Source organism: Pseudophryne corroboree, chromosome 1, assembly GCF_028390025.1.
Source record: "Pseudophryne corroboree isolate aPseCor3 chromosome 1, aPseCor3.hap2, whole genome shotgun sequence".
NCBI classification, from domain to species: domain Eukaryota; kingdom Metazoa; phylum Chordata; class Amphibia; order Anura; family Myobatrachidae; genus Pseudophryne; species Pseudophryne corroboree.
The window spans coordinates 128,182,351-128,205,857 of NC_086444.1; the positions used below are offsets into that span (position 1 = coordinate 128,182,351).

General features: G+C 46.8%; 1 protein-coding gene across 1 annotated transcript in view; it reads right to left on the reverse strand.

The window, feature by feature from the left end:
• The window catches only part of DEPDC1B (DEP domain containing 1B), a 179,981-nt gene that overhangs the window by 51,426 nt on the left and 105,048 nt on the right, over positions 1–23,507 (reverse strand). Inside the window, exons 4-6 of the mRNA XM_063962849.1 lie at positions 22,091–22,218; positions 9,368–9,498; positions 8,186–8,233 (exon numbers count right to left, since the gene is read on the reverse strand). Coding sequence (XP_063818919.1) covers positions 8,186–8,233; positions 9,368–9,498; positions 22,091–22,218 — 307 coding nt within the window. The remainder of the gene's footprint in view (positions 1–8,185; positions 8,234–9,367; positions 9,499–22,090; positions 22,219–23,507) is intronic.

Here is a 23,507-nt window from a genome sequence, read left to right on the forward strand (position 1 = left end):
TCGCTGGACTTGCTAGTACATCCGCTCTGTACACGTGGGTGTTGTCGCGACCCGGCGGAGAGTTGTTGGAGCGATTCTTTCTAAGGTGCATGTAAGACGCTTTTTAAAAAAACTCGCTAAAAAAAAAAGTAAAACTACAAAAATAAAATAAATAACAAGCTTATGGCTGCAAAAATCAGCAGCCCAAAGATAGTGGTTCGGCTCCTGACGCACCAACAAAAAACTAAATTGCCTGAGCCAGGAGGCGGGGGTATAGGGTACTGGCCCGTTGCATTCTGGGAGGCGGAAAGCTTTGATTGTTGGTGCCAATGCGCTGTCGCTACCTCATATCCCAGTGTTTATACTGTGGATAACCAGTGGACCGTGCAGGAGAAAAAAAAAGTTTGAAATTGAGCTTTGTTGTAGAATATACTGTTACATCCAATAACTGGACTTTAATACCTGCAGGACAATAAGATTAAACAGGCTATTCATGAGTTATATTTCCTAATAATTGATAATAAAATGGCCAAGTAGAAACATACAGCAAAGAGATAAGCAGCACCATCAAAAAGGTTTCAGTTAAAAGTAGACCTTTCTGTTTTTATTGAGGAGAGCAGATTGGCAAAAAGTCAATGTTTCTTGCCAAATGCGGGGCCCATAGGCGGTATGGTCTAAGTAAAAGACCCTGCCTTTGGCTGGATATGTTAACACAATTAACTAACCATCTTGTAATAAGAGGTTTGCAGAGTCTATAAAAGTCTCTGCATGCATCTTGCTGTGACAGAATAGTCTTACTATTCTGGGGGTTTGGGAAGATCAGCATTCTAGGTCAAAGATTTTTATTGCAAACCTCAGGACTATCCACGGGGAGGGAGGGAGGAAGGCAGGAAGGAAGGAAAAAAAGAAAAAAAAGAGAAAAAAAAAAAAAAAAAAAAAAGAGAGAGAGAGAGAAAGAGAAAGAGAAAGAAAGAAAAGAAAGCGTTCGCTGTGGGTGGTGCCAGGAATAGTCATTACATCTGCTTAGAATTTTTACCCTGTCCAGGAGAAATATCTGCTCACAGGACTTAGGGTGAAATGCCGACACCCGTCATAGATGGAGTACCACCAGAGAGAAGGAAAAGTAGGGATTGAAAAAATAAGATTTTAAACCTACCGGTAAATCTTTTTCTCCTAGTCCGTAGAGGATGCTGGAGACTCCGTAAGGACCATGGAGTATAGACGGGCTCCGCAGGAGACATGGGCACTCTAAGACTTTAGATGGGTGTGAACTGGTTCCTCCCTCTATGCCCCTCCTCCAGATCTCAGTTATAGAACTGTGCCCAGAGGAGACGGACAGTACGAGGAAAGGATTTTTGTTAATGTAAGGGCGAGATACATACCAGCCCACACCATCCACACCGTACAACATGGTATATACTAAACCAGTTAACAGTATGAACAAAACAGCATCAGCCAGAGACTGATCTCAACTGTAACATAACCCTTATGTAAGCAACAACTATATACAAGCCTTGCAGAAATTGTCCGCACTGGGACGGGCGCCCAGCATCCTCTACGGACTAGGAGAAAAAGATTTACCGGTAGGTTTAAAATCTTATTTTCTCTTACGTCCTAGAGGATGCTGGGGACTCCGTAAGGACCATGGGGTTTATACCAAAGCTCCAGACCGGGCGGGAGAGTGCGGATGACTCTGCAGCACCGACTGAGCAAACATGAGGTCCTCATCAGCCAGGGTATCAAACTTGTAGAATTTTGCAAAAGTGTTTGAACCCGACCAAGTAGCTGCTCGGCAAAGCTGTAATGCCGAGACGTCTCGGGCAGCCGCCCAAGAAGAGCCCACCTTCCTAGTGGAATGGGCCTTTACCGATTTGGCAACGGCAATCCAGCCGTAGAATGAGCCTGCTGAATCGTGTTACAGATCCAGCGAGCAATAGTCTGCTTAGAAGCAGGAGCGCCAACCTTGTTGGCTGCATACAAGACAAACAGTGCCTCTGTTTTCCTAACCCGAGCCGCCCTGGCTACATAAATTTTTAAGGCCCTGACTACATCAAGGAACTTGGAATCCTCCAAGTCACCCGTAGCCACAGGCACCACAATAGGTTGGTTCATATGAAACGACGAAACCACTTTAGGCAGAAATTGAGGACGAGTCCTCAACTCTGCTCGATCCACATGGAAAATCAGATAGGGGCTCTTGTGAGACAAAGCCGCCAATTCGGACACCCGCCTCGCAGATGCCAAGGCCAACAACATGATCACTTTCCAAGTGAGAAATTTTAATTCAACTGTTCGAAGAGGTTCAAACCAGTGTGATTTAAGGAACTGTAACACCACGTTAAGGTCCCACGGTGCCACTGGGGGCACAAAAGGAGGTTGGATGTGCAGCACTCCCTTTACAAATGTCTGGACTTCAGGGAGAGAAGCCAATTCCTTCTGAAAGAATATAGATAAGGCCAAAATCTGCACCTTAATGGAGCCTAACTTTAGGCCCATATCCACTCCTGTCTGTAGAAAATGGAGAAAACGACCCAGCTGAAAATCTTTCGTAGGAGCATTCTTGGCTTCACACCAAGATACATATATCCTCCAGATACGGTGATAGTGCTTCGCCGTTACCTCCTTTCTAGCTTTGATTAGAGTAGGGATGACTTCCCCCGGAATACCTTTCCTAGCTAGGATTTGGTGTTCAACCACCATGCCGTCAAATGTAACCGCGGTAAGTCTTGGAACACACATGGACCCTGTTGCAACAGGTCCTTCCTGGGAGGAAGAGGCCACAGATCTTCTGTGATCATTTCCTGAAAATCTGAATACCAGGCCCTTCGAGGCCAATCTGGGACAATGAGTATTGTCTGCACTCTTGTTCGTCTTATGATTCTCAATATTTTTGAGATAAGTGGAAGTGGAGGGAACACATAGACCGACTGAAACACCCACGGTGTCACCAGGGCGTCCACCGCCACTGCCTGAGGGTCCCTCGACCTGGAACAATAAGTCCGAAGCTTTCTGTTGTGGCGTGACGCCATCATGTCTATTTGAGGAAGTCCCCAACGACTTGTTACCTCTGCAAAGACCTCTTGATGAAGTCCCCATTCTCCTGTATGGAGATCGTGCCTGCTGAGGAAGTCTGCCTCCCAGTTGTCTACTCCCGGAATGAAGACCGCTGACAGAGCGCTTACATGATTTTCCGCCCACCGAAGAATCCTGGTGGCTTCTGCCATTGCTGCTCTGCTCCTTGTCCTACCCATGCGGTTTACATGCGCCATGGCTGTGACGTTGTCTGACTGGATCAGAACGGGTAGGTTGCGAAGAAGATTCTCCGCCTGTTGCAGGCCGTTGTATATGGCCCTTAATTCCAGCACATTGATGTGTAGACAAGCCTCCTGGCTTGACCATATTCCCTGAAAATGTTTTCCCTGTGTGACTGCTCCCCATCCTCGGAGGCTCACGTCCGTGGTCACAAGAACCCAATCTTGAATGCCGAACCTGCGACCCTCTAGAACAGGGGTGTCAAAGACAAGGCCCGCGGGCCAAATCCGGCCCGCCAGACCTCGTCTGATGGCCCGCGGTGCCGCCGCCATGAAACCCCCTTCTCCCGAGTGCCCAGCTCGGGGGGGGCGGGGTTTCGCGGAATGACGCGATTGCGTCGTGACGTCACGGCGCAAACGCGTCATTCAACGAAACCCCGTCGGAGGAGGGAGAAGGGAGCCGCGCAGACGAGGAGGGAGAGGCGGCTGAAGAGCGGCGAGAACCGCTTCAAATGTAAGTCAGCCCCTCTCCCTTCCTCTCTTTCTCTCTCTCTCCCTCCTTCCACCACCTGCCGCAATGTGTAAAATGGGGACCTGTGCCTGCCACAATGTGTAAAATGGGGACCTGTGCCTGCCACAATGTGTAAAATGGGGACCTGTGCCTGCCACAATGTGTAAAATGGGGACCTGTACCTGCCGCTATGTGTAAAATGGGGACCTGTGCCTGCCACAATGTGTAAAATGGGGACCTGTGCCTGCCACAATGTGTAAAATGGGGACCTGTACCTGCCGCTATGTGTAAAATGGGGACCTGTGCCTGCCGCTATGTGTAAAATGGGGACCTGTGCCTGCCGCTGTGTGTAAAATGGGGACCTGTGCCTGCCGCTATGTGTAAAATGGGGACCTGTGCCTGCCACAATGTGTAAAATGGGGACCTGTACCTGCCGCTATGTGTAAAATGGGGACCTGTGCCTGCCGCAATGTGTAAAATGGGGACCTGTGCCTGCCGCAATGTGTAAAATGGGGACCTGTGCACTATAAAAGGGGGCACATGGCTGGGCACTATAAAAGGGGGCACATGGCTGGGCACTTTAAAAGGGGGCAGATGGCTGGGCACATATAAGGCAGGTGGAGCGGTAAATTTTGGATAGACCTACAGATACAACCGGCCCTTTGATGGGGACCAAACTGCTGATGCGGCCCCCGATGAATTTGAGTTTGACACCCCTGCTCTAGAAGGTGAGCACTCTGGAGCCACCACAGGAGAGAGACTCTGGCCCTGGGGGACAGGCTTATCCTCCGATGCATCTGTAGATGGGACCCTGACCACTTGTCCAGAAGGTCCCACTGAAAAGTTCTCGCATGGAACCTGCCGAACAGAATGGCCTCGTAGGCCGCCACCATCTTTCCCAATACTCGAGTGCATTGATGAACTGACACTCTTTTTGGTTTCAGCAGGTCCTTGACCATGTTCTGGAGTTCCTGGGCTTTTTCCCTTGGGAGAAAAACCCTCTTTTTTTCCCGTATCCAGAATCATGCCCAAAAATGACAGCCGAGTTGTCGGAACCAACTGCGACTTTGGTAGATTTAGAATCCAGCCGTGTTGTTGTAGTACTCTCAGGGAGAGAGACACGCTTTTTAGTAACTGATCTCTTGATCTTGCCTTTATTAGGAAATCGTCCAAGTATGGGATAATTGTGACCCCCTGCTTGCGCAGGAGCACCATCATTTCCGCCATTACCTTGGTGAAAATTCTCGGGGCCGTGGAAAGCCACAACGGCAACGTCTGAAACTGGTATCGACAATCCTGTACAGCGAATCTCAGGTACGCCAGATGAGGAGGATATATGGGGACATGAAGGTATGCATCCTTTATGTCTAGTGACACCATAAAATCCCCCCCTTCCAGGCTGGAGATCACTGCCCGGAGAGATTCCATCTTGAATTTGAACCTCTTCAAATATAGGTTTAGGGATTTTAGATTCAGAATTGGTCTGACCGAGCCATCCGGCTTCGGGACCACAAATAGGGTTGAATAAAACTCTTTCCCCTGTTGCACTAGGGAACCCCGATAATCACTTGCTGTTGACACAGCTTTTGTATGGCAGCTGAAACTATTTCCCTCTCTGGGGGAGAAGCTGGCATGGCCGATTTGAAAAATTGGTGTGGAGGCACATCTTTGAACTCCAGCTTGTAGCCTTGGGATACAATTTCGACCACCCAAGGATCCAAATCCGACTGAACCCAGACTTGGCTGAAGAGTCGAAGACGTGCCCCCACCGGTGCGGACTCTCGTAGCGGAGCCCCAGCGCCATGCAGTGGATTTTGTAGAGGCCGGGGAGGATTTTTGTTCCTGGGAACTAGCCGTAGCTGGTGTTCTTTTCCCTCTACCTCTACCGAAGAAGGAAGAGCCACGCCCCTTTCTGAACTTATGAGATCGAAAGGACTGCATCTGGTATTGAGGTGTTTTCTTCTGCTGTGGGGGAACGTAAGGCAAAAAAGAAGACTTACCCGCGGTAGCTGTGGAAACCAGGTCCGCGAGGCCCTCCCCAAATAAAACTTCACCTTTGTAAGGCAAAGCCTCCATATGTCTCTGAGTCAGCATCACCTGCCCATTGACGGGTCCACAGGGACCCTCTAGCAGAAACTGTCATGGCATTGGCTCTTGAACTCAAAAGCCCAATATCTCTAGCAGCCTCTCTCATATATAACGCTGCGTCCTTGATGTGACCTAAGGTCAACAAAATACTATCTTTATCTAGGGTGTCAATGTCAGATGACAAGTTATCTGCCCAAGCTGCAATTGCGCTACCCACCCATGCCGACGCTACTGCAGGTCTGAGCAGGGCTCCCGTAGTCGCATAAATTGATTTTAAGGTAGTTTCCTGCCTGCGATCCGCAGGATCCTTTAGGGTCGCAGTGTCCGGGGACGGTAGTGCCACCTTTTTGGACAAGCGCGTCAAGGCCTTGTCCACCGTGGGCGAGGATTCCCACCGTAACCGGTCCTTTGAGGGGAAAGGATACGCCATAACAATTCTCTTGGGAACCTGCAGTCTCTTGTCTGGAGTTTCCCAAGCCCTTTCAAATAAAGCGTTCAGCTCATGAGATGGGGGAAACGTTACCTCAGGTTTCTTTTCCTTAAACATGCAAACCCTCGTGTCAGGGACAGAGGGGTCCTCTGTGATATGCAAAATATATTTTATTGCAATAATCATATATTGAATACTCTTGGCCACTCTTGGGTGCAACCTTGCATGATCATAGTCGACACTGGAGTCAGAATCCGTGTCGGTATCAGTGTCTACTATCTGGGAAAAGGGACGTTTATGGGACCCCGAAGGGTCTTGTGACACAGTAACAGCCATGGATTGACTCCCTGCTTTGTCCTTGGACTCTGCTTTGTCCAATCTCTTATGTAATAAAGCCACATTAGCATTTTAAACATTCCACATGTCCAACCAATCAGGCGTCGGCTGTGCCGACGGAGACACCACTACCATCTGCTCTGCTTCCTTCCTAGACGAGCCTTCCGCTTCAGACATGTCGACACACACGTACTGACACCCCCACACACACTGGGATATATGAAAATGGGAACAGACCCACAATAAGGCCCTTTGGAGAGACAGAGAGAGAGTATGCCAGCACACACCCAGCGCCACTAGATACTGAAACAAAGTCCCAGCCTGTACAGCGCTTTATATATAGAATTAGCACCAAATAAATCTGTGCTAAACCAGTGCTAACCTGATTACATGGAATGGGATCATCCTGGGAGGATAAATCCTCTGCAGCATGTGACACTGTATCCCTGGACATTGCTGCTGGTGACCACCAAACACACCACACACACACAGGATGGGGTAAGACAGAATTCCCCCCCCCCCAAGAATGGCAAGAAAGAGACAGAGATTGGAGCCAACCCACACCAGCACTTAACAGGAGATAACCCCCTTATCAGCGCTGACTTGTGCACCTTAATAGGACACACAGTCAAACAATTAACCTCCCCTCCCTTCTATAACCCCCTGGTACCGTTACAGTAATCTAGAGCTGCTGTGGAGGGACCAGGATCTTCCTTCAGCAAACAGCATGCAGGAAAATGGCGCTGGAACGCTGCAGGGTCCGCTCTAAGAAGAAGCTCCGCCCGCTTCATGGCGCTGTCTTCCCGCTCATCTGAGTTTGAAAATGGTCTGAGGAGTTGTGCTGGCTGGGATCCCTGGGGCCCGACAGGCTTGCTGACCAAATATGAGGGGTAGGCGCTGGCCCAGGCCGTCCCTCACAGCGCCGCACAGTGTGCCTCTGGAACCATCCTGGAGCACGGTTAATACCGCGCTCCAACCCCTGTTGCCGCCATCTTCACACCGGCCCCCAGCTTGCTAGGGGGATCGGTGACTAACTCACCACTTGCTTCAGCTCTGTAAGGGGTCGGCGGCATGCTGCTGGGGTGAGCGGTTCCCCTGCGGCGGAGACTGATCAGCCCCTCTGGAGCTCAGTGTCCAGTCAGCGGAGTCAGTGGCTCAGATCCGCAGGGCGGACACTGCTCCACCCCTTAGTCCCACGCTGCAGGGAGGCTGTTGCAAGCAGCCTCCCTGTAAAATAAACTCTAAAACGAAACTTTTATTAGGAAAGCTCAGGAGAGCTCCCCTAGCTGTGACCGGCTCCTCCGGGCACATTTTCTAAACTGAGTCTGGTAGGAGGGGCATAGAGGGAGGAGCCAGCCCACACTCTTAAACTCTTAAAGTGCCAATGGCTCCTACTGGTGGACCCGTCTATACCCCATGGTACTAATGTGGACCCCAGCATCCACTAGGACGTTAGAGAAATCTTAGATGGACACAATAGGGAGAGGTTAAGCTACTTCTGGAAGGATTTGCACTTAACCTATAAACTGGTTAGGTGTACATAGTGTTCATAAAGGTGGAATTACCGACTAAACAGAAGAGAACACTTACAATTTGCTAGACATTTCATTGCAGACAGCAGCCAGTGTGGGAGTTCTCCTACAGAAAGACAAACCATGTACAGTACATTAGTTAAAGAGGACATCACACATTGACGACACATATCATTAAGATCTGTTGCAAAATTATCCACATTCCATAAAGGATTCATGCATTGTTTTGAGTGACCTATACATACACACAGGCACAGTGAAGCCTATGCCTCCCATTGTCAGAGCAGCGTGTACTAGGAAGAGAGGCACGCTAGCTGGATGTCACCGTCATTAAGCTTGGTGATGGCAGATCAATGCCAATCAAACATTAGTCTTCACTAGTTACAATAGTCTGCAGAATATAAGCCTATTGCACATAATATATATATATTTTTAATACAGCTCTTTGGAAAGGGAATCCTAATGTGGCATATATATTTATTTATAACACCAGGGAAGTCATTCAAAGCGATAATTGGTGCTCATATCAGGAAGTGGATGTACCCAACATCAGCTCCTATGTCTATATAGCTGACGATTGATTATTTGCTACTGCGAATGCTTGAAATGTCTAGGAAAGCCTTACTGCAAGTGTGCAATGGCGTATGCATTTCTGTACAACATCCCTATGACGTCTGCGATTCATGGGCATTTCCGGGTGGAGACAGAAACAGGAGGTGTCATGGCATGCAACTGCATTTTCTTTCGCAGCACCGTAGGCACAGAGTCCATATTCTGAGAAAGTTACAAGGAAGGCTCTGCGCAAGGCAGGGGCAGCTCTAGGAGTCAATGTTGTGACCGATGGTGGTGGCGTGATCGTATCCACCAATGCAGTTGAGCACTGCTTAGAAATGCAGCGTCGGCGTCGCAGAGTATGCTCAGTCCGTCACACGGAAGAACACGACAGGAATGATCAAGCTGACATTTGTATATTTTCACATGTGAGATTTTGTGAGAACTCGCAGCCACATAAGATTTGTGTCTACCTCGGACACATGCCGAGAGAAACAGATTATCTGACAGAGTATGGCACCGGAAGATAACAGGTCTGACTGTTCGACGCTGAGTTTTCCATCACAATCTATGGTCAGCATTAGAAATGCACATTATTTTAATAATTGAATGATAAAGACTAAACAGGTACAAATTCAAACAATAAAATGAGCAACACATTTTGGCATCACAGTGCAGAGAAACTCACTTGATCGGTCATCCATTAACACAATGTCATGTTTGGTAACGTTGTACACATTGTGCATTATATGCTTCCCATTCGCCCACTTCATATCCATCACGTCGTCCAGAGAATCAAGTCCGACAATCTTCTGTAAACTGTATGACAAGGAAGAGTCAGGATGGACAATATGCAATATGTACAGAGATCATTTCTCATGGACCAGACAAGTCACCGGTAGCTTGCTCAGCCCACGAGGTTAATAAGAGATATGTTAGTGGCCACATATGCTTCTTTGAAAACAGATTGTATTACAGACCAAAGAACTGTTGACTACATTTGTGAATATTGTTCCACAGGTAACGGTGTAGAAAGGTGGTGTTGCTTATAGCAACCAACTACACGCTAGTGAAGTTTAGAAAATAATCCAAATTTCACCATGGGCTATTGGCAGCTCCTGTCCCACACAATTACTTCAGCACCAGTTTTTATAAAGGTCTATTTAAACCTCTAAAATACGACCGATAATAAACAAGTACTTTCTCACACCAGCATGCTATTTATACAGGCATTTAAATTATGACGTAGGCCGTCATAACAAAGCAATTACTACATTGGAAAAGTCATTTTATGTAATTTACTAGAGAATTTTTTTCTACTGTGCCTGACAGGATGTTAAATGGTCTACCACAACGAAAGTTTTTTCAGTATTTTTAAATAATGACTAGGGTCCTATATTGGTATTGTAACATTGAATATGGTACATTAATGTTATGCCCTTCATTATACTGATTTAGAATGGTATTGCCGGCATTTGTCTCGTGCAACCCCCCCCCCGTTGTTCGCACGAAAATACATAGTGTCTGCAAAATCCGCTGACCTATGTATTTTCATGCCACTTTTCGTGCTTTTAAGTATTCTTATTGTGGATTTAGTTTAGCCTGATAGCCTAATAAGTGCCGGCGGACGGGGCGAATAGGATTGCCCCAGCACGATAATTAGCCGCGTTAATTTATAGTGGCTAATTGGATACAGGCCATACTGGGGAATCCTGGGTATTTGCATGTGAATGCAATTTAACCCGGGATTTCTGTACGTGTGAATGTAAACGATCCAGGACTAAGTCACGGAGCAGAGTCCCGGGAATTTGCTGGCTTGCTAGACATGGTAAATAATTTCCGGATCACATGTCTGAAAGCGTTATTAGTTGGTGATAACCAAGTTGGTTTGCCGCCAGAGAGGTTAACATTAAGGCAAATGAGAAATTTCGCAGCTGACAATACAGACTTTTATTGCAAAGAAAAATAGAACAGTCATGTAAACATCTGTTTGCACAATTTAGATTGTTTTTTCCAGAGAAATTAAATAAAAGTGCCATGTTGTTGTTGATAGTTGACCTCCAGAACCTTTTCGACATGAATCCAACTGCGTAGAGATCTGTTGACTGGAATGGCTATCAATCATGCCATTCCAAATGGGGGGAATGTAATCCTGGAACATCCTGATGGAATGTGTGTGTACAGGTGGCGGTGTTATTGCAGTTTCTGTACACACCACCAGGTGCCTTACACTACAAGCAGCCCAAATATTTAACCAGTGGATTGGTTTATCGTAGGTAGATGTAGTACACAGTTTTCCACACAGGTCATGTGGAGCGGGTCAGGGTGTCATACGGTTCACCAGCTGGTGACTGTAAATGGGCAGCGATGCGGATGCAAGCAGTACCAGGCTTGTATAGCGGTTTTAGCAACGTCTGTGTAGCAGTTATTACAGGGTCTCTTCAGAGCTAAGTGGAAAATATCCATCTGCAACTGTGGCACTCTAACATAGTGTCAAGATGGTGCCACACATAGGCATACTAGGTTTGGTGTCCATCTTGGTTAGGTAATGAAGCTTCCCTGTAGGAACCAATATGGAGCACATTTTACTTTAGTAATCATGATTCACCAAAGGATGCGGGCTTTCTATATAATTGTCATTTACATTCCTGTCTGGGTAAACAAACAATATATGGCACAAAAAGTACCCATAACCTATTTCCTTCACTGCAGGAAGCAAGTATTTTAGCGTATAGGCTTCTACTGCCAATCACCGCATATGATGAAAAGGCGTTGAACGGGGACTCATCTGACCACGTCATTGTTCTTTGCAGCAGATTTCTCAAAAGTTAATCTTTAAATGGAGTGAGAGGATTGTGCACCAACCTTAAAGTCTACATGGTCTGCACTTGATGACTTGATGTTCTTGAGAACCCTCAAGTTCTATATGACCTATACTTGATGACACCAATGGCAAGTATCATCCTAGCATGCAAAAACCAAAAGGTTCAGGGTTACTTATCCATTTTTCCTTGGACATCAAACTGTAGACCATGGTCAATGAGTATACTTCATCCACAGGCATCAGAGATCTGCTCTCTTGAAATCCATACCAAGGTCATTTTCAGTTACCAATGCACAATCATTGTTCAGAATGGTAATTGTTGGGAGAAGTTTGGCAGCAGCTACAAAGCTACTTAGGTCTCTTCTTGCAATTAATAAATAAAAAATAATGGACAAAGGGCTTACCCAGCTATTTTATACACAACTTCAAGCATGACGGCATAATAACGCCTTATTTAATTAAAGAATCAAACCTGTGTGCAAGCATCATCTGTTGATACTGCTCTCGCTCTATGGGCCTAATTCAGACCAGATCGTAGCCGTGCAATATTTTGTATGGCTACAATCAGTTACTCAAACATGCGGGGATACGCCCAGCACAGGGTTAGTCCGCCCCGCTTGTGAGGCCCTACCCCAACCCCCCCTTCCCTCCTCGCACAGGTACAGAAGCATCACCTTTTGTAACGGAACAGTAGCTCCCTGCCAGCGCAGGGAGCTACCCGTCGCTGTCCGGGTCGCAGCGGCTGCGTGTGATGTCACCGGCCAGGCACGCATGCGTTGCCTGGACCGCGCCCCTAAAACGGAAGCACATCGCTGCCGGCCGGCCCCCTCCTGCCCAGCGACCAGGCAGAGGCGATCAGGTCTGAATTAGGCCCTTTATCTTTTAATATTATTTGCATTCACCATTTACTCAAGTGTTTGTTTCATTTTGGTAGTTGCCCATGCTTAAATATAATTATACTGAGGTTTAGTCCTTAGCTGTGAAATTTATTTTAAATGGTCAAATAGTCTGAATTGCTAACCCAAAGTGAAGTTGGGTCTCAAAAAAAAAAAAAGCAGCTTACTTCACCAGTCAGAGCTTTCCTCATCTTGCTTGAAAACACAAAATCAATAGAATAGAGACTTCCTCCATTTCAAACTTATGCTCTCATCCTTCAGTGCTGCCCTTTCTCTTGCTAAACAGTCATACTTCAAGAACATCATCTCCTCCCAGTCTTCCAACCCCCGGCGCCTCTTTGCCACTCTCAACTCACTCCTCTGCCCACCTCCACCTCATCTCCCTTCCTCACTCTCTACTCTTGACTTTGCCACTTACTTCACATCCAAAATTGACTTCATATGTAAGGACATCACATCACACCAGACCATCAGTAACCAGCTTTCTCCCATCCCTTACCACCCCTCCCCATCCCTCCCACCAACTCTGGCATCTTTCTCCCATGCATCTGGAGAGGAAGTCATGGCCCTCATTCATTCCTGTCCCCTCCCCACTTGACCCTATCCCCTCCCTTCTCCTCCGATACCTCTCTCCTTCTGCTTGTTCCCATCTTTCCCACCTGCTCAATCTCTCCCTCTCATCAGGCACTGTCCCCTCTGCCTTCAAGCATGCACTCATCTCTCCTATTCTTAAAAAACCTACCCTTGATCCAACTACCGACCCATCTCTCTCCTCCCTTTTGCCTCCAAACTCCTTGAGCGTATTGTCTACAACCGCCTTACTTCCTTTCTTTCCTCACACTCACTACTTGACCCATTCCAGTCTGGCTTCCGTCCTCTCCACTCCACTGAAACTGCCCTTACAAAAGTATGCAATGACCTCCATGCTGCTAAATCTAAGGGACACTACTCTCTACTTATTCTACTTGATCTCTCTGCTGCTTTTGACACTGTGGACCATCCTCTCCTACTGCAAATCCTTCACTCCATTGGTCTGCGTGACACTGCCCTCTCTTGGCTGTCTTCCTACCTCTCTAACCGTTCATTCTCTGTCTCCTCTCATGACTCCACCTCCCCCTCACTTCCACTAACTGTAGGTGTACCCCAAGGTTCTGTCCTTGGTCCTCTTCTCTCTCTATACATCCTCACTAGGTAAGCTCATTAGTTCTTTTGGTTTCCAATATCATCTCTATGCTGATGAAACCCAAATCTATCTTTCCTCTCCAGACATTTCCCCTGCTCTCCTCACTCGTATCTCCAACTGTCTCTCTGCTACCTCTTCCTGGATGTCCCAGCGCTTTCTTAAACTTAACATGTCTAAGACCGAGCTGATCATCTTCCCTCCCTCTCGCATATCCTCACCGTACTACAATCTCACTATCTATTGATGGCACTACTATCTCCTCTAGCCCCCAAGTGCGCTGTCTTGGAGTAATCCTTGACTACTCCCTCTCCTTCAAACCACACATTCAGCACCTCTCACAAACCTGCCGTTTTCATCTAAAAAATATTTCCAGGATCAGACTCTTTCTGACCCAGGATGCTTCTAAGACTCTTATCCACTCACTGGTCATCTCCAGACTGGACTACTGTAATCTCCTCCTGACTGGCATTCCTGACAAACACCTCTCTCCACTCCAATCTATCCTCAATGCTGCTGCCCGGCTCATTTTCCTCACCAAACGCACTAGGTCTACCTCTACTCTCTTACTAGACCTTCACTGGCTCCCGTTCCCTTTCAGAATCCATTTCAAGCTTCTTACACTCGCTTACAAATCCCTCACCCACTCCTCTCCCATCTACATCTCTGACCTTATCTCCCTTTACACTCCCACCCGTCCTCTTCGCTCTGCTAATGCACAACGACTTTCCTGCCTACGGATTACTTCCTCCCACTCCTACCTCCAAGATTTTTCACATGCTACTCCAGTTCTCTGGAATTCCCTACTTCTCCCCCTCAGACTCTCCACCTCTCTACAAAACTTCAAACGGGCTCTCAAGACCCACTTCTTCACCAAACCCAGCCAAATCTCATCCTAACCCTCTGTTCCACGTTCTCTATGTACCCCATTCTGTGTCACCCCTGTCTGTCTACCCCTCCCCTATAGATTGTAAGCTCTCACGAGCAGGGCCCTCTTCCCTCCTGTGCTTATCCTTTGTCTTACTTTAAAAATCTTCAACTGCACCAAATCTAGCAGTCTTCTGCCACCTGATACTTATGTCAGTGTCATCTGCTGATGTAGCTATGTTTATTTACCCTGTACTTGTCCTATATTGTCATCAACTGTAAGTTGATGTTTTCCTGTTTGATTATTGTTGCACTCTGTAAAAGGGCGCTGCGGAACCCTTGTGGCGCCATATACGCCATATAAATAAAGGCTGATAATAATAATAATAATAATAATAATAGAAAACAAGATTTTACTTACCGGTAAATCTATTTCTCGTAGTCCGTAGTGGATGCTGGGGACTCCGTAAGGACCATGGGGATAGACGGGCTCCGCAGGAGACATGGGCACTTCAAGAAAGAATTTAGGTTCTGGTGTGCTCTGGCTCCTCCCTCTATGCCCCTCCTCCAGACCTCAGTTAGAGAAACTGTGCCCAGAAAAGCTGACAGTACAAGGAAAGGATTTTGGTAATCCAGGGCAAGATACATACCAGCCACACCAATCACACCGTATAACATGAGTTTCTAACAAACAGTCAACAGTATGACAACAACAGAGCATCAGGTCCAACCCTGATGCAACCATAACATAACCCTTATTGAAGCAATAACTATATACAAGCATTGCAGTAGAAGTCCGCACTTGGGACGGGCGCCCAGCATCCACTACGGACTACGAGAAATAGATTTAAGTAAAATCTTATTTTCTCTAACGTCCCTGTGGATGCTGGGGACTCCGTAAGGACCATGGGGATTATACAAAAGCTCCCAAACGGGCGGGAGAGTGCGGATGACTCTGCAGCACCGAATGAGAGAACACAAGGTCCTCCTCAGCCAGGGTATCAAACTTGTAGAACTTTGCAAAAGTGTTTGAACCTGACCAAGTAGCCGCTCAGCAAAGCTGTAATGCCGAGACCCCTCGGGCAGCCGCCCAAGAAGAGCCCATCTTCCTAGTGGAATGGGCCGTAACTGATTTTGGCAGCGGCAATCCAGCCGCAGAATGAGCCTGCTGAATCGTGTTACAGATCCAGCGAGCAATAGTTTGCTTTGAAACAGGAGCACCAAGCTTGTTGGAAGCCTACAGGATAAACAAAGACTCTGTTTTCCTGACCCTAGCCGTTCTGGCTACATAAACCTTCAAAGCCCTGACCACATCAAGCAACTCGGAATCCTCCAAGTCAGTAGTAGCCACAGGCACCACAATAGGTTGGTTTATATTAAAGGATGAAACCACTTTTGGCAGAAATTGTGGACAGGTCCGCAATTCTGCTCTATCCGCAAGGAAAACCAGATAGGGGCTTTTATGTGACAAAGCCGCTAACTCTGACATACGCCCAGCCGAAGCCAAGGCTAATAGCATGACCACCTTCCACGTGAGATATTTCAACTCCACCGTTTTGAGTGGTTCAAACCAGTGGGATTTCAGGAAACTCAACACCACGTTAAGATCCCAAGGTGCCACTGGAGGCACAAAAGGGGGCTGCATATGCAGCACTCCCTTTACAAACATCTGAACTTCAGGTAGAGAAGTAAACTCCTTTTGAAAGAAAATGGATAGGGACGAAATCTGGGCCTTAATGGAACCCAATTTTAGGCCCAAATTCCCTCCTGACTGTAGGAAGTGAAGGAAACGGCCCAGCTGGAATTCCTCCGTAGGGGCATTCCTGGCCTCACACCAAGCAACATATTTTCGCCATATACGGTGATAAGGTTGAGCTGTTCCGTCCTTCCTAGCCTTTATCAGCGTAGGAATGACCTCATCCGGAATGCCTTTCTCTGTTAGGATCCGGCGTTCAACCGCCATGCCGTCAAACCCAGCCGCGGCAAGTCTTGGAACAGACAGGGCCCCTGTTGCAACAAGTCCTGTCTTAGAGGAAGAGGCCACGGGTCCTCTGTGAGCATTTCTTGCAGATCTGGATACCAAGTCCTTCATGGCCAATCAGGAACAATGAGTAGTGTTCTCACTCCTCTTTTTCTTATTATCCTCAGCACCTTGGGTATGAGAGGAAGAGGAGGGAATACATAGACCGACTAGAACACCCACGGTGTCGCCAGGGCGTCTACAGCTATCGCCTGAGGGTCTCTTGACCTGGCGCAATACCTCTGTAGCTTTTTGTTGAAGCGGGATGCCATCATGTCCACCTGTGGCAGTTCCCACCGACTTGTAATCTGTGCAAAGACTTCCTGATGAAGTCCCCACTCTCCCGGGTGGAGGTCGTGTCTGCTGAGGAAGTCTGCTTCCCAGTTGTCCACTCCCGGGATGAACACTGCTGACAGTGCGCTTACGTGATTCTCCGCCCAGCGAAGAATTCTGGTGGCTTCCACCATCGCCACTCTGCTCCTTGTGTCGCCTTGTCGGTTTACATGAGCCACTGCAGTGATGTTGTCTGACTGAATCAGAACCGGTTGGTCGCGAAGCAAGTTCTCCGCTTGACGCAGGGCGTTGTATACGGCCCTTAGTTCCAGGATGTTGATGTGAAGGCAAGTCTCTTGACTTGACCACAGACCTTGGAAATCTCTTCCCTGTGTGACTGCTCCCCACCCTCGGAGGCTTGCATCCGTGGTCACCAGGACCCAGTCCTGAATGCCGAATCTGCGGCCCTCGAGAAGGTGAGCACTCTGCAGCCACCACAGAAGACACACCCTGGCCCTGGGGGATATGGTGATTAACCGATGCATCTGAAGATGTGATCCGGACCACTTGTCCAGTAAGTCCCATTGAAAAGTCCTCGCATGGAACCTGCCGAAAGGAATGGCCTCTATGATGCCACCATCTTTCCCAGGACTCGAGTGCAGTGATGCACTGACACCTGTTTTGGTTTTAATAGGTTCCTGACCAGTGTCATGAGTTCCTGAGCTCTCTCTATCGGGAGATAAACCCTTTTCTGGTCTGTGTCTAGAATCATGCCCAGGAAAGGCAGACTAGTCGTAGGAACCAACTGCGACTTTGGAATATTTAGAATCCAGCCGTGTTGCCGTAACACTTCCAGAGAAAGTGCTACGCTGATCAGCAACTGCTCTCTTGATCTCGCCTTTATAAGGAGATCGTCCAAGTATGGGATAATTGTGACCCCTTGCTTCCTCAGGAGTACCATCATTTCCGCCATTACCTTGGTAAATATTCTCGGTGCCATGGAGAGACCAAACGGCAACGTCTGAAATTGGTAATGACAATCCTGTACCACAAATCTGAGGTACGCCTGATGAGGTGGATAAATGGGGACATGAAGGTATGCATCCTTTATGTCCAGAGACACCATAAAATCCCCCCCTTCCAGGCTTGCGATGACCGCTCTCAGCGATTCCATCTTGAACTTGAACCTTTTCAGGTATATGTTCAGGGATTTTAAATTCAATATGGGTCTGACCGAACCGTCCGGTTTCGGGACTACAAACATGATCGAATAACAACCCCTTCCATTTTGAATGAGGGGAACCTAGACCACCACCTGTTGAAGATACAATTTGTGAATTGCAGTTAACACTATTTCCCTCTCGTGGGGGGAAGCTGGTCGGGTCGAATTGAGGTATCGGTGAGGGGGCATCTCTTCGACTTCCAGCTTGTATCCCTGAGATTTTATTGCCCAGGGATCCCCCTGGGAGTGAACCCACTTGTGGCTGAAATTTCGAAGACGTGCCCCCACCAGGCCTAGCTCCGCCTGTGGAGCCCCAGCGTCATGCGGTGGATTATGTAGAGGCCGGGGAGGACTTCTGTTCCTGGGAACTAGCTGTGTTGTGCAGCTTCTTTCCTCTGCGCCTGCCTCTGGCAAGAAAGGACGCACCTCGAACTTTCTTGCTTTGTGATCGAAAGGACTGCATTTGATAATGTCGTGCTTTCTTAGGCTGTGCGGGAATATAAAGCAAAAGATCAGAATTACCAGCTATAGCTGTGGAGACCAGGTTCAAGAGCCCTTCTCCACACAATTCCTCAGCCTTGTAAGGCAAACCTTGCATATGCCTCTTTTAGTCGGCATCACATGTCCATTGCATGATCTCATATATATATATATATATATATACACATATGTATACACATACTAGGGTCTCAATGTCTGCTGATAAGGTATCTGTCCACGCTGCTACAGCGCTATAAACCCATGCCGACATAATCGCCGGTCTGAGTAGTGTACCAGCATGTGTGTAAATGGACTTCAAAGTACTTTTACTGCATGCTATCTGCAGGATCCCTGACGATAGCTGTTAAGTCAGCGCTACCTTTTGGGTAAACGTGACAAGCTTTGTCCACCCTAGGGGAAGATTCCCATCGTATCCTGGCCCTAGTAGGGAAAGGATACTCCCTGAGAATTCTTTGTGGGAAGCTGCAGCTTCTTGTCTGGAGATTCCCGCTCTTTTTCTTCATGAGAGGAGGGAAATTTACCTCAGCTTTCTTCCCCTTAAACATGAGTACCCTTGTGTCAGGGACAGATGAGTCATCAGTGATATGCAAAACATCTTTCATTACAATAATCATATATTGAATACTTTCCTGCCATTTTGGCTGTAACTTTGCATTATCGTAGTCGACCCTGGAGTCAGACTCCGTGTCGATATCAGTGTCTATTATTTTGGATAGTGAGCGTTGTGAGACTCTGAATGTCTCTGCGACATAGGGACAGACATGGGTAGATTCCCTGTCTGTTCTCTAATCTTTTGAGCAATAAATTTACCTCAGCACTTAATTTCACATATCCAATCAGGTGTCGGCGTTGTCGACGGAGACACCACACACACATTTGCTCCATCACCTCCTTAGGAGAGCCTTTTACCTCAGACATGTCGACACACACGTACCGACACGCCACACACTCAGGGAATGCTCATCTGAAGATAATTCCCCCACAAGGCCCTTTGGAGAGACAATGCCAGCACACACCCCAGCGCTATATGACCCAGGAAAAAACACAGCAATTTAATGTTTACCCAGTAGCGCTGTTATTATCTGTGCCGAATTATGTGCCCCCTCTTCTTTAAAACCCTCTCTTCTACCGTGGTATAAGCAGAGGAGAGACCGGGGAGCTTCCTCTCAGCGGTGCTTGGAGAAAAAACATGGCGCTGGCGAGTGCTGAGGAAGAAGCCCCGCCCCCTCGACGGCGGGCTTCTGTCCCGCTTAAATATACATTTTCTTGGCGGGGGCTCATACATATATACAATGCCCAACTGTATATATGTTTACTTTTGCCAAAAAGAGGTAAAAATGCTGCCCAGGGCGCCCCTGCCCCCCCCCCCCACCCCCCCTGCCCCCACCCCCACCCCCCCTGCGCCCTGCACCCTTACAGTGACCGGAGTATGTGAGGTGTGTGGGAGCAATGGCGCAGAGCTGCAGTGCTGTGCGTTACCTCAGTGAAGAACAGAGTCTTCTGCCGCCGATTTCGAAGTCTTCTTGCTTCTCATACTCACCCGGCTTCTGTCTTCCGGCTCTGCGAGGGGGACGGCGGCGCGGCTCTGGGATCGGACAGCGAGGGTGAGATCCTGCGTACGATCCCTCTGGAGCTAATGGTGTCCAGTAGCCTAAGAAGCAGGACCTAGCTTCAGAGAGTAGGGCTGCTTCTCTCCCCTCAGTCCCACGATGCAGGGAGTCTGTTGCCAGCAGAGCTCCTTGAAAATAAAAAACCTAACAAAATACTTTCTCTCAGCAAACTCAGGAGAGCTCACTGAAAAGCACCCAGCTCGCTCTGGGCACAGTTTCTCTAACTGAGGTCTGGAGGAGGGGCATAGAGGGAGGAGCCAGAGCACACCAGAACCTAAATTCTTTCTTGAAGTGCCCATGTCTCCTGCGGAGCCCGTCTATCCCTATGGTCCTTACGGAGTCCCCAGCATCCACTAGGACGTTAGAGAAAGTATATATAACTCAAGTGTCCAGTTTAGAGCACTTGCTTACACCTGCTAATCCCTGGACACAATCTCTGATGCAGAATCAATAGGGAGCAGTACACAAATATAAAACTCAATTGTATTTGTTTGAGAGATCACATTTGGGGGTTACAAAGTACAGTACCCATAACAACCAAACGGATAATAGCAATTAGTCTACCATGGAATGGACCAGTGCTTCCTAAACTAGGAGCCATGTGGCACTTGAAAGAGTGTCATGCAGTGACTGTCATGGGTTGGTAATCCAGGACTAAATCAAATTCACAGTCCATGTGATTGGAAGCCATCAGCACTGGTTTTGCCAGTCATAAAATATGTGGACAAACAGAAGTGCAGCCCTGTCCACCGCCACAGAACTGGATGACAGGTAAGCACAATTTATTTAATAATCTTGTCCGAATTTCTCAATAAGGAACATTTGGCCCACACGTGCTATGCAAAAATGCTGGTACACTGGGGCGCCATGATAAGAACGTTTTGGAACCACTGGACTAAACTGATAATAACTTAACTGGAGTTAGATGCTGTAGGTCAGGGATGGGGAACCTTCAGCCCTCCAGCTGTTGTTGAACTACATATCCCAGCATGCCCTGCAACAGTTTTAGCATGGCCAAATAGCAAAACTGCTGCAAGGCATGCTGGTATGTCTTGTTCAAAAACAGCTGGGGGGCCGAAGGTTCCCCATCTCTGTTGTAGGTTAAAAAAAAACATTTCCTGGCATTTAAAGTTATTTATGTTGGGTTGTGATTACATTTTTAGGAAAATATGAACAATACATAATAGTTCTATTGAGTTATGGATAAGCACTGAAAGCAATCTAACAGTAGTTATGAGCAAGCACTCTAACCTACTTTCCCAACCTCAAGTTATCATTCCCCATCCAGTCGGAGAGCACAGACTCTCCTCTCCATTGATAACCATCTCTTCTTCCCAGCCTCAAGACGTCTCCTGTGCAGACACCAGCATACCAGGTTCTGCTCTAGCCTCCAGTGCTTTAAACTCTTCCTCAAAATGCACTTTGTTTACTAATACCTACCGGACTGCTGTCAGACCACTACCCACAACCTTCCACCCTTATACCGCTTTTGTGTCACCCTGGTAACCACACCTCCAACCCCTCCTCTTGGAATGTAAGCTTTCGCAAACATCCCTCTCCTACTCTTGACATTCAACTTATTTTATATATTTGTTATTGACCTCTGCAATTACACCTCCATGATGTTAGCTTTCAGAGATCACTTCTCGCTTTCCTTGTTTTCGTCTTTGTACTTTTGTGCTGTAATATTTTGCTAAAGTGCAGGTATTTTGATCAATACATATACACAGGTATTGTGTTTACTGCTTATCCCTGTAAATGTATTGTTTTATATATTCCCTCTATGGTACTACAGAACTATGTATGACTTACTAAGACAAAATAGCAAAATAACAATATATACCGCTGTAATAAAAATCGACCCAGCAAAATACAAAAAGTTGCTTCAACCCAACCAATTCACAAAAATAACCACAGATATACCAGACAACAATTAAATTGTTGACCTTCTATAATCAAAATACAGTACACATGAAACAGAGCTATATTCGCAACAAGAGATTTCACAGCTTACTTACTATGACAGGGTCTTCGTTTTCCATATATCTTCAATATTAGCAGTGGTTAACTCTCTGCGATACACCAGGCGACAGATAGGCACCTCACCTATTGCAATGCTGTGACGTTTGTACCACATTTCTGAGTTCTAAGAAAAGAAATAAACAGTTCATCCCAGAAATTAACATTTTTCATGCAAATATCGAAACTCTTACCAAATTAATTGTAACTAGGCAAATAGCCCTCAAACAACATTGATTTCACTGAGGTGACAGGTAATAGTGGCCTTAAAGCCACTACAGTCAGTCACGTCAGTATTAAATTGAAGCACAGACATTACAAAAACATTTTAAGAATCTGATTGTTTTTAATCAGACATTTAATTTTCATCAGAAAATGAGTGATTGATTCCCTGACATTGCAACACTGACTGAGCACAGAGTAATTTGCAGTGTAAATAATGCAAGACCAATCAGGACTGCATAATTTAAAAACACATGCGTTAATGTGATTGCTTCGCCAAAACTGTAAAAAGCTAAGCTGTACTAAACAAATTTGTGGTATGCTTTACTGTCCATGATTTGTGTCCTCTGGATCACCGCAATATAAGGTACTGTGCAAAAGTTTTAGGAAGGTGTGGAAAAAAATTTGCACAGTAAGAATGCTTTCAAAAATAGAAATGTTAATAGTTCATTTTGAATCAGTTAACAAAATACAAAGGGAATGAACAGAAGAAGATCTAAATCAAATCAATATTTGGTGTGCCCACCCTTTGCCTTCAAAACAGCATCAATTCTTCTAGGGGTATCAACAGTGATCGAGATATCAGGTTGGTAACTACTATTGGCCAGTGGAAATATTATTAACTCTGTTTTGGAAATATTAATTTTGAGATGGCGAGATGACACCCAAGAAGAAACGTTATAAAAGCATTCAGTGACACGGACCAGTGGTGACAAATCTGGGGAGGATAGGTAGATTTGAGTATCATCTGCGTACAGATTATACTGAAATCCAAAAGAGCTTATTAGTTTACCAAGAAATGAGGTATAGATTGAGAAAAGCAGAGGACATAAAACCAAGCCATGCGGTATTCCAACTGAGAGAGGTAGCGAAGAGGAGGTGGATTCAGAGAAGCAGACACTGAAGAAGCGATTAGATAGGTAGGACAGGAACCAAGTGCTGTGTCTTGAAGAGCTAGGCATTGTAGTGTTTGTATGAGAAGAGAGTGGACAACAGTGTCAAAAGTATCAGAGCGATCTAGAAGAATAATAAGTGAGTAATTCACTACCTTCATCAGTGCTGTCTCTGTGGAGTGTTGGGAACAAAAGCCTGTCTGGAGTGGGTCCAATAAGTTGTGTCTATTAAGAAAAGTGTGTGAGGCGAGTGTAGGCAAGTCTCTCAAGTAGCTTGGAGAGGCATTGGAGCTAAAGCCCC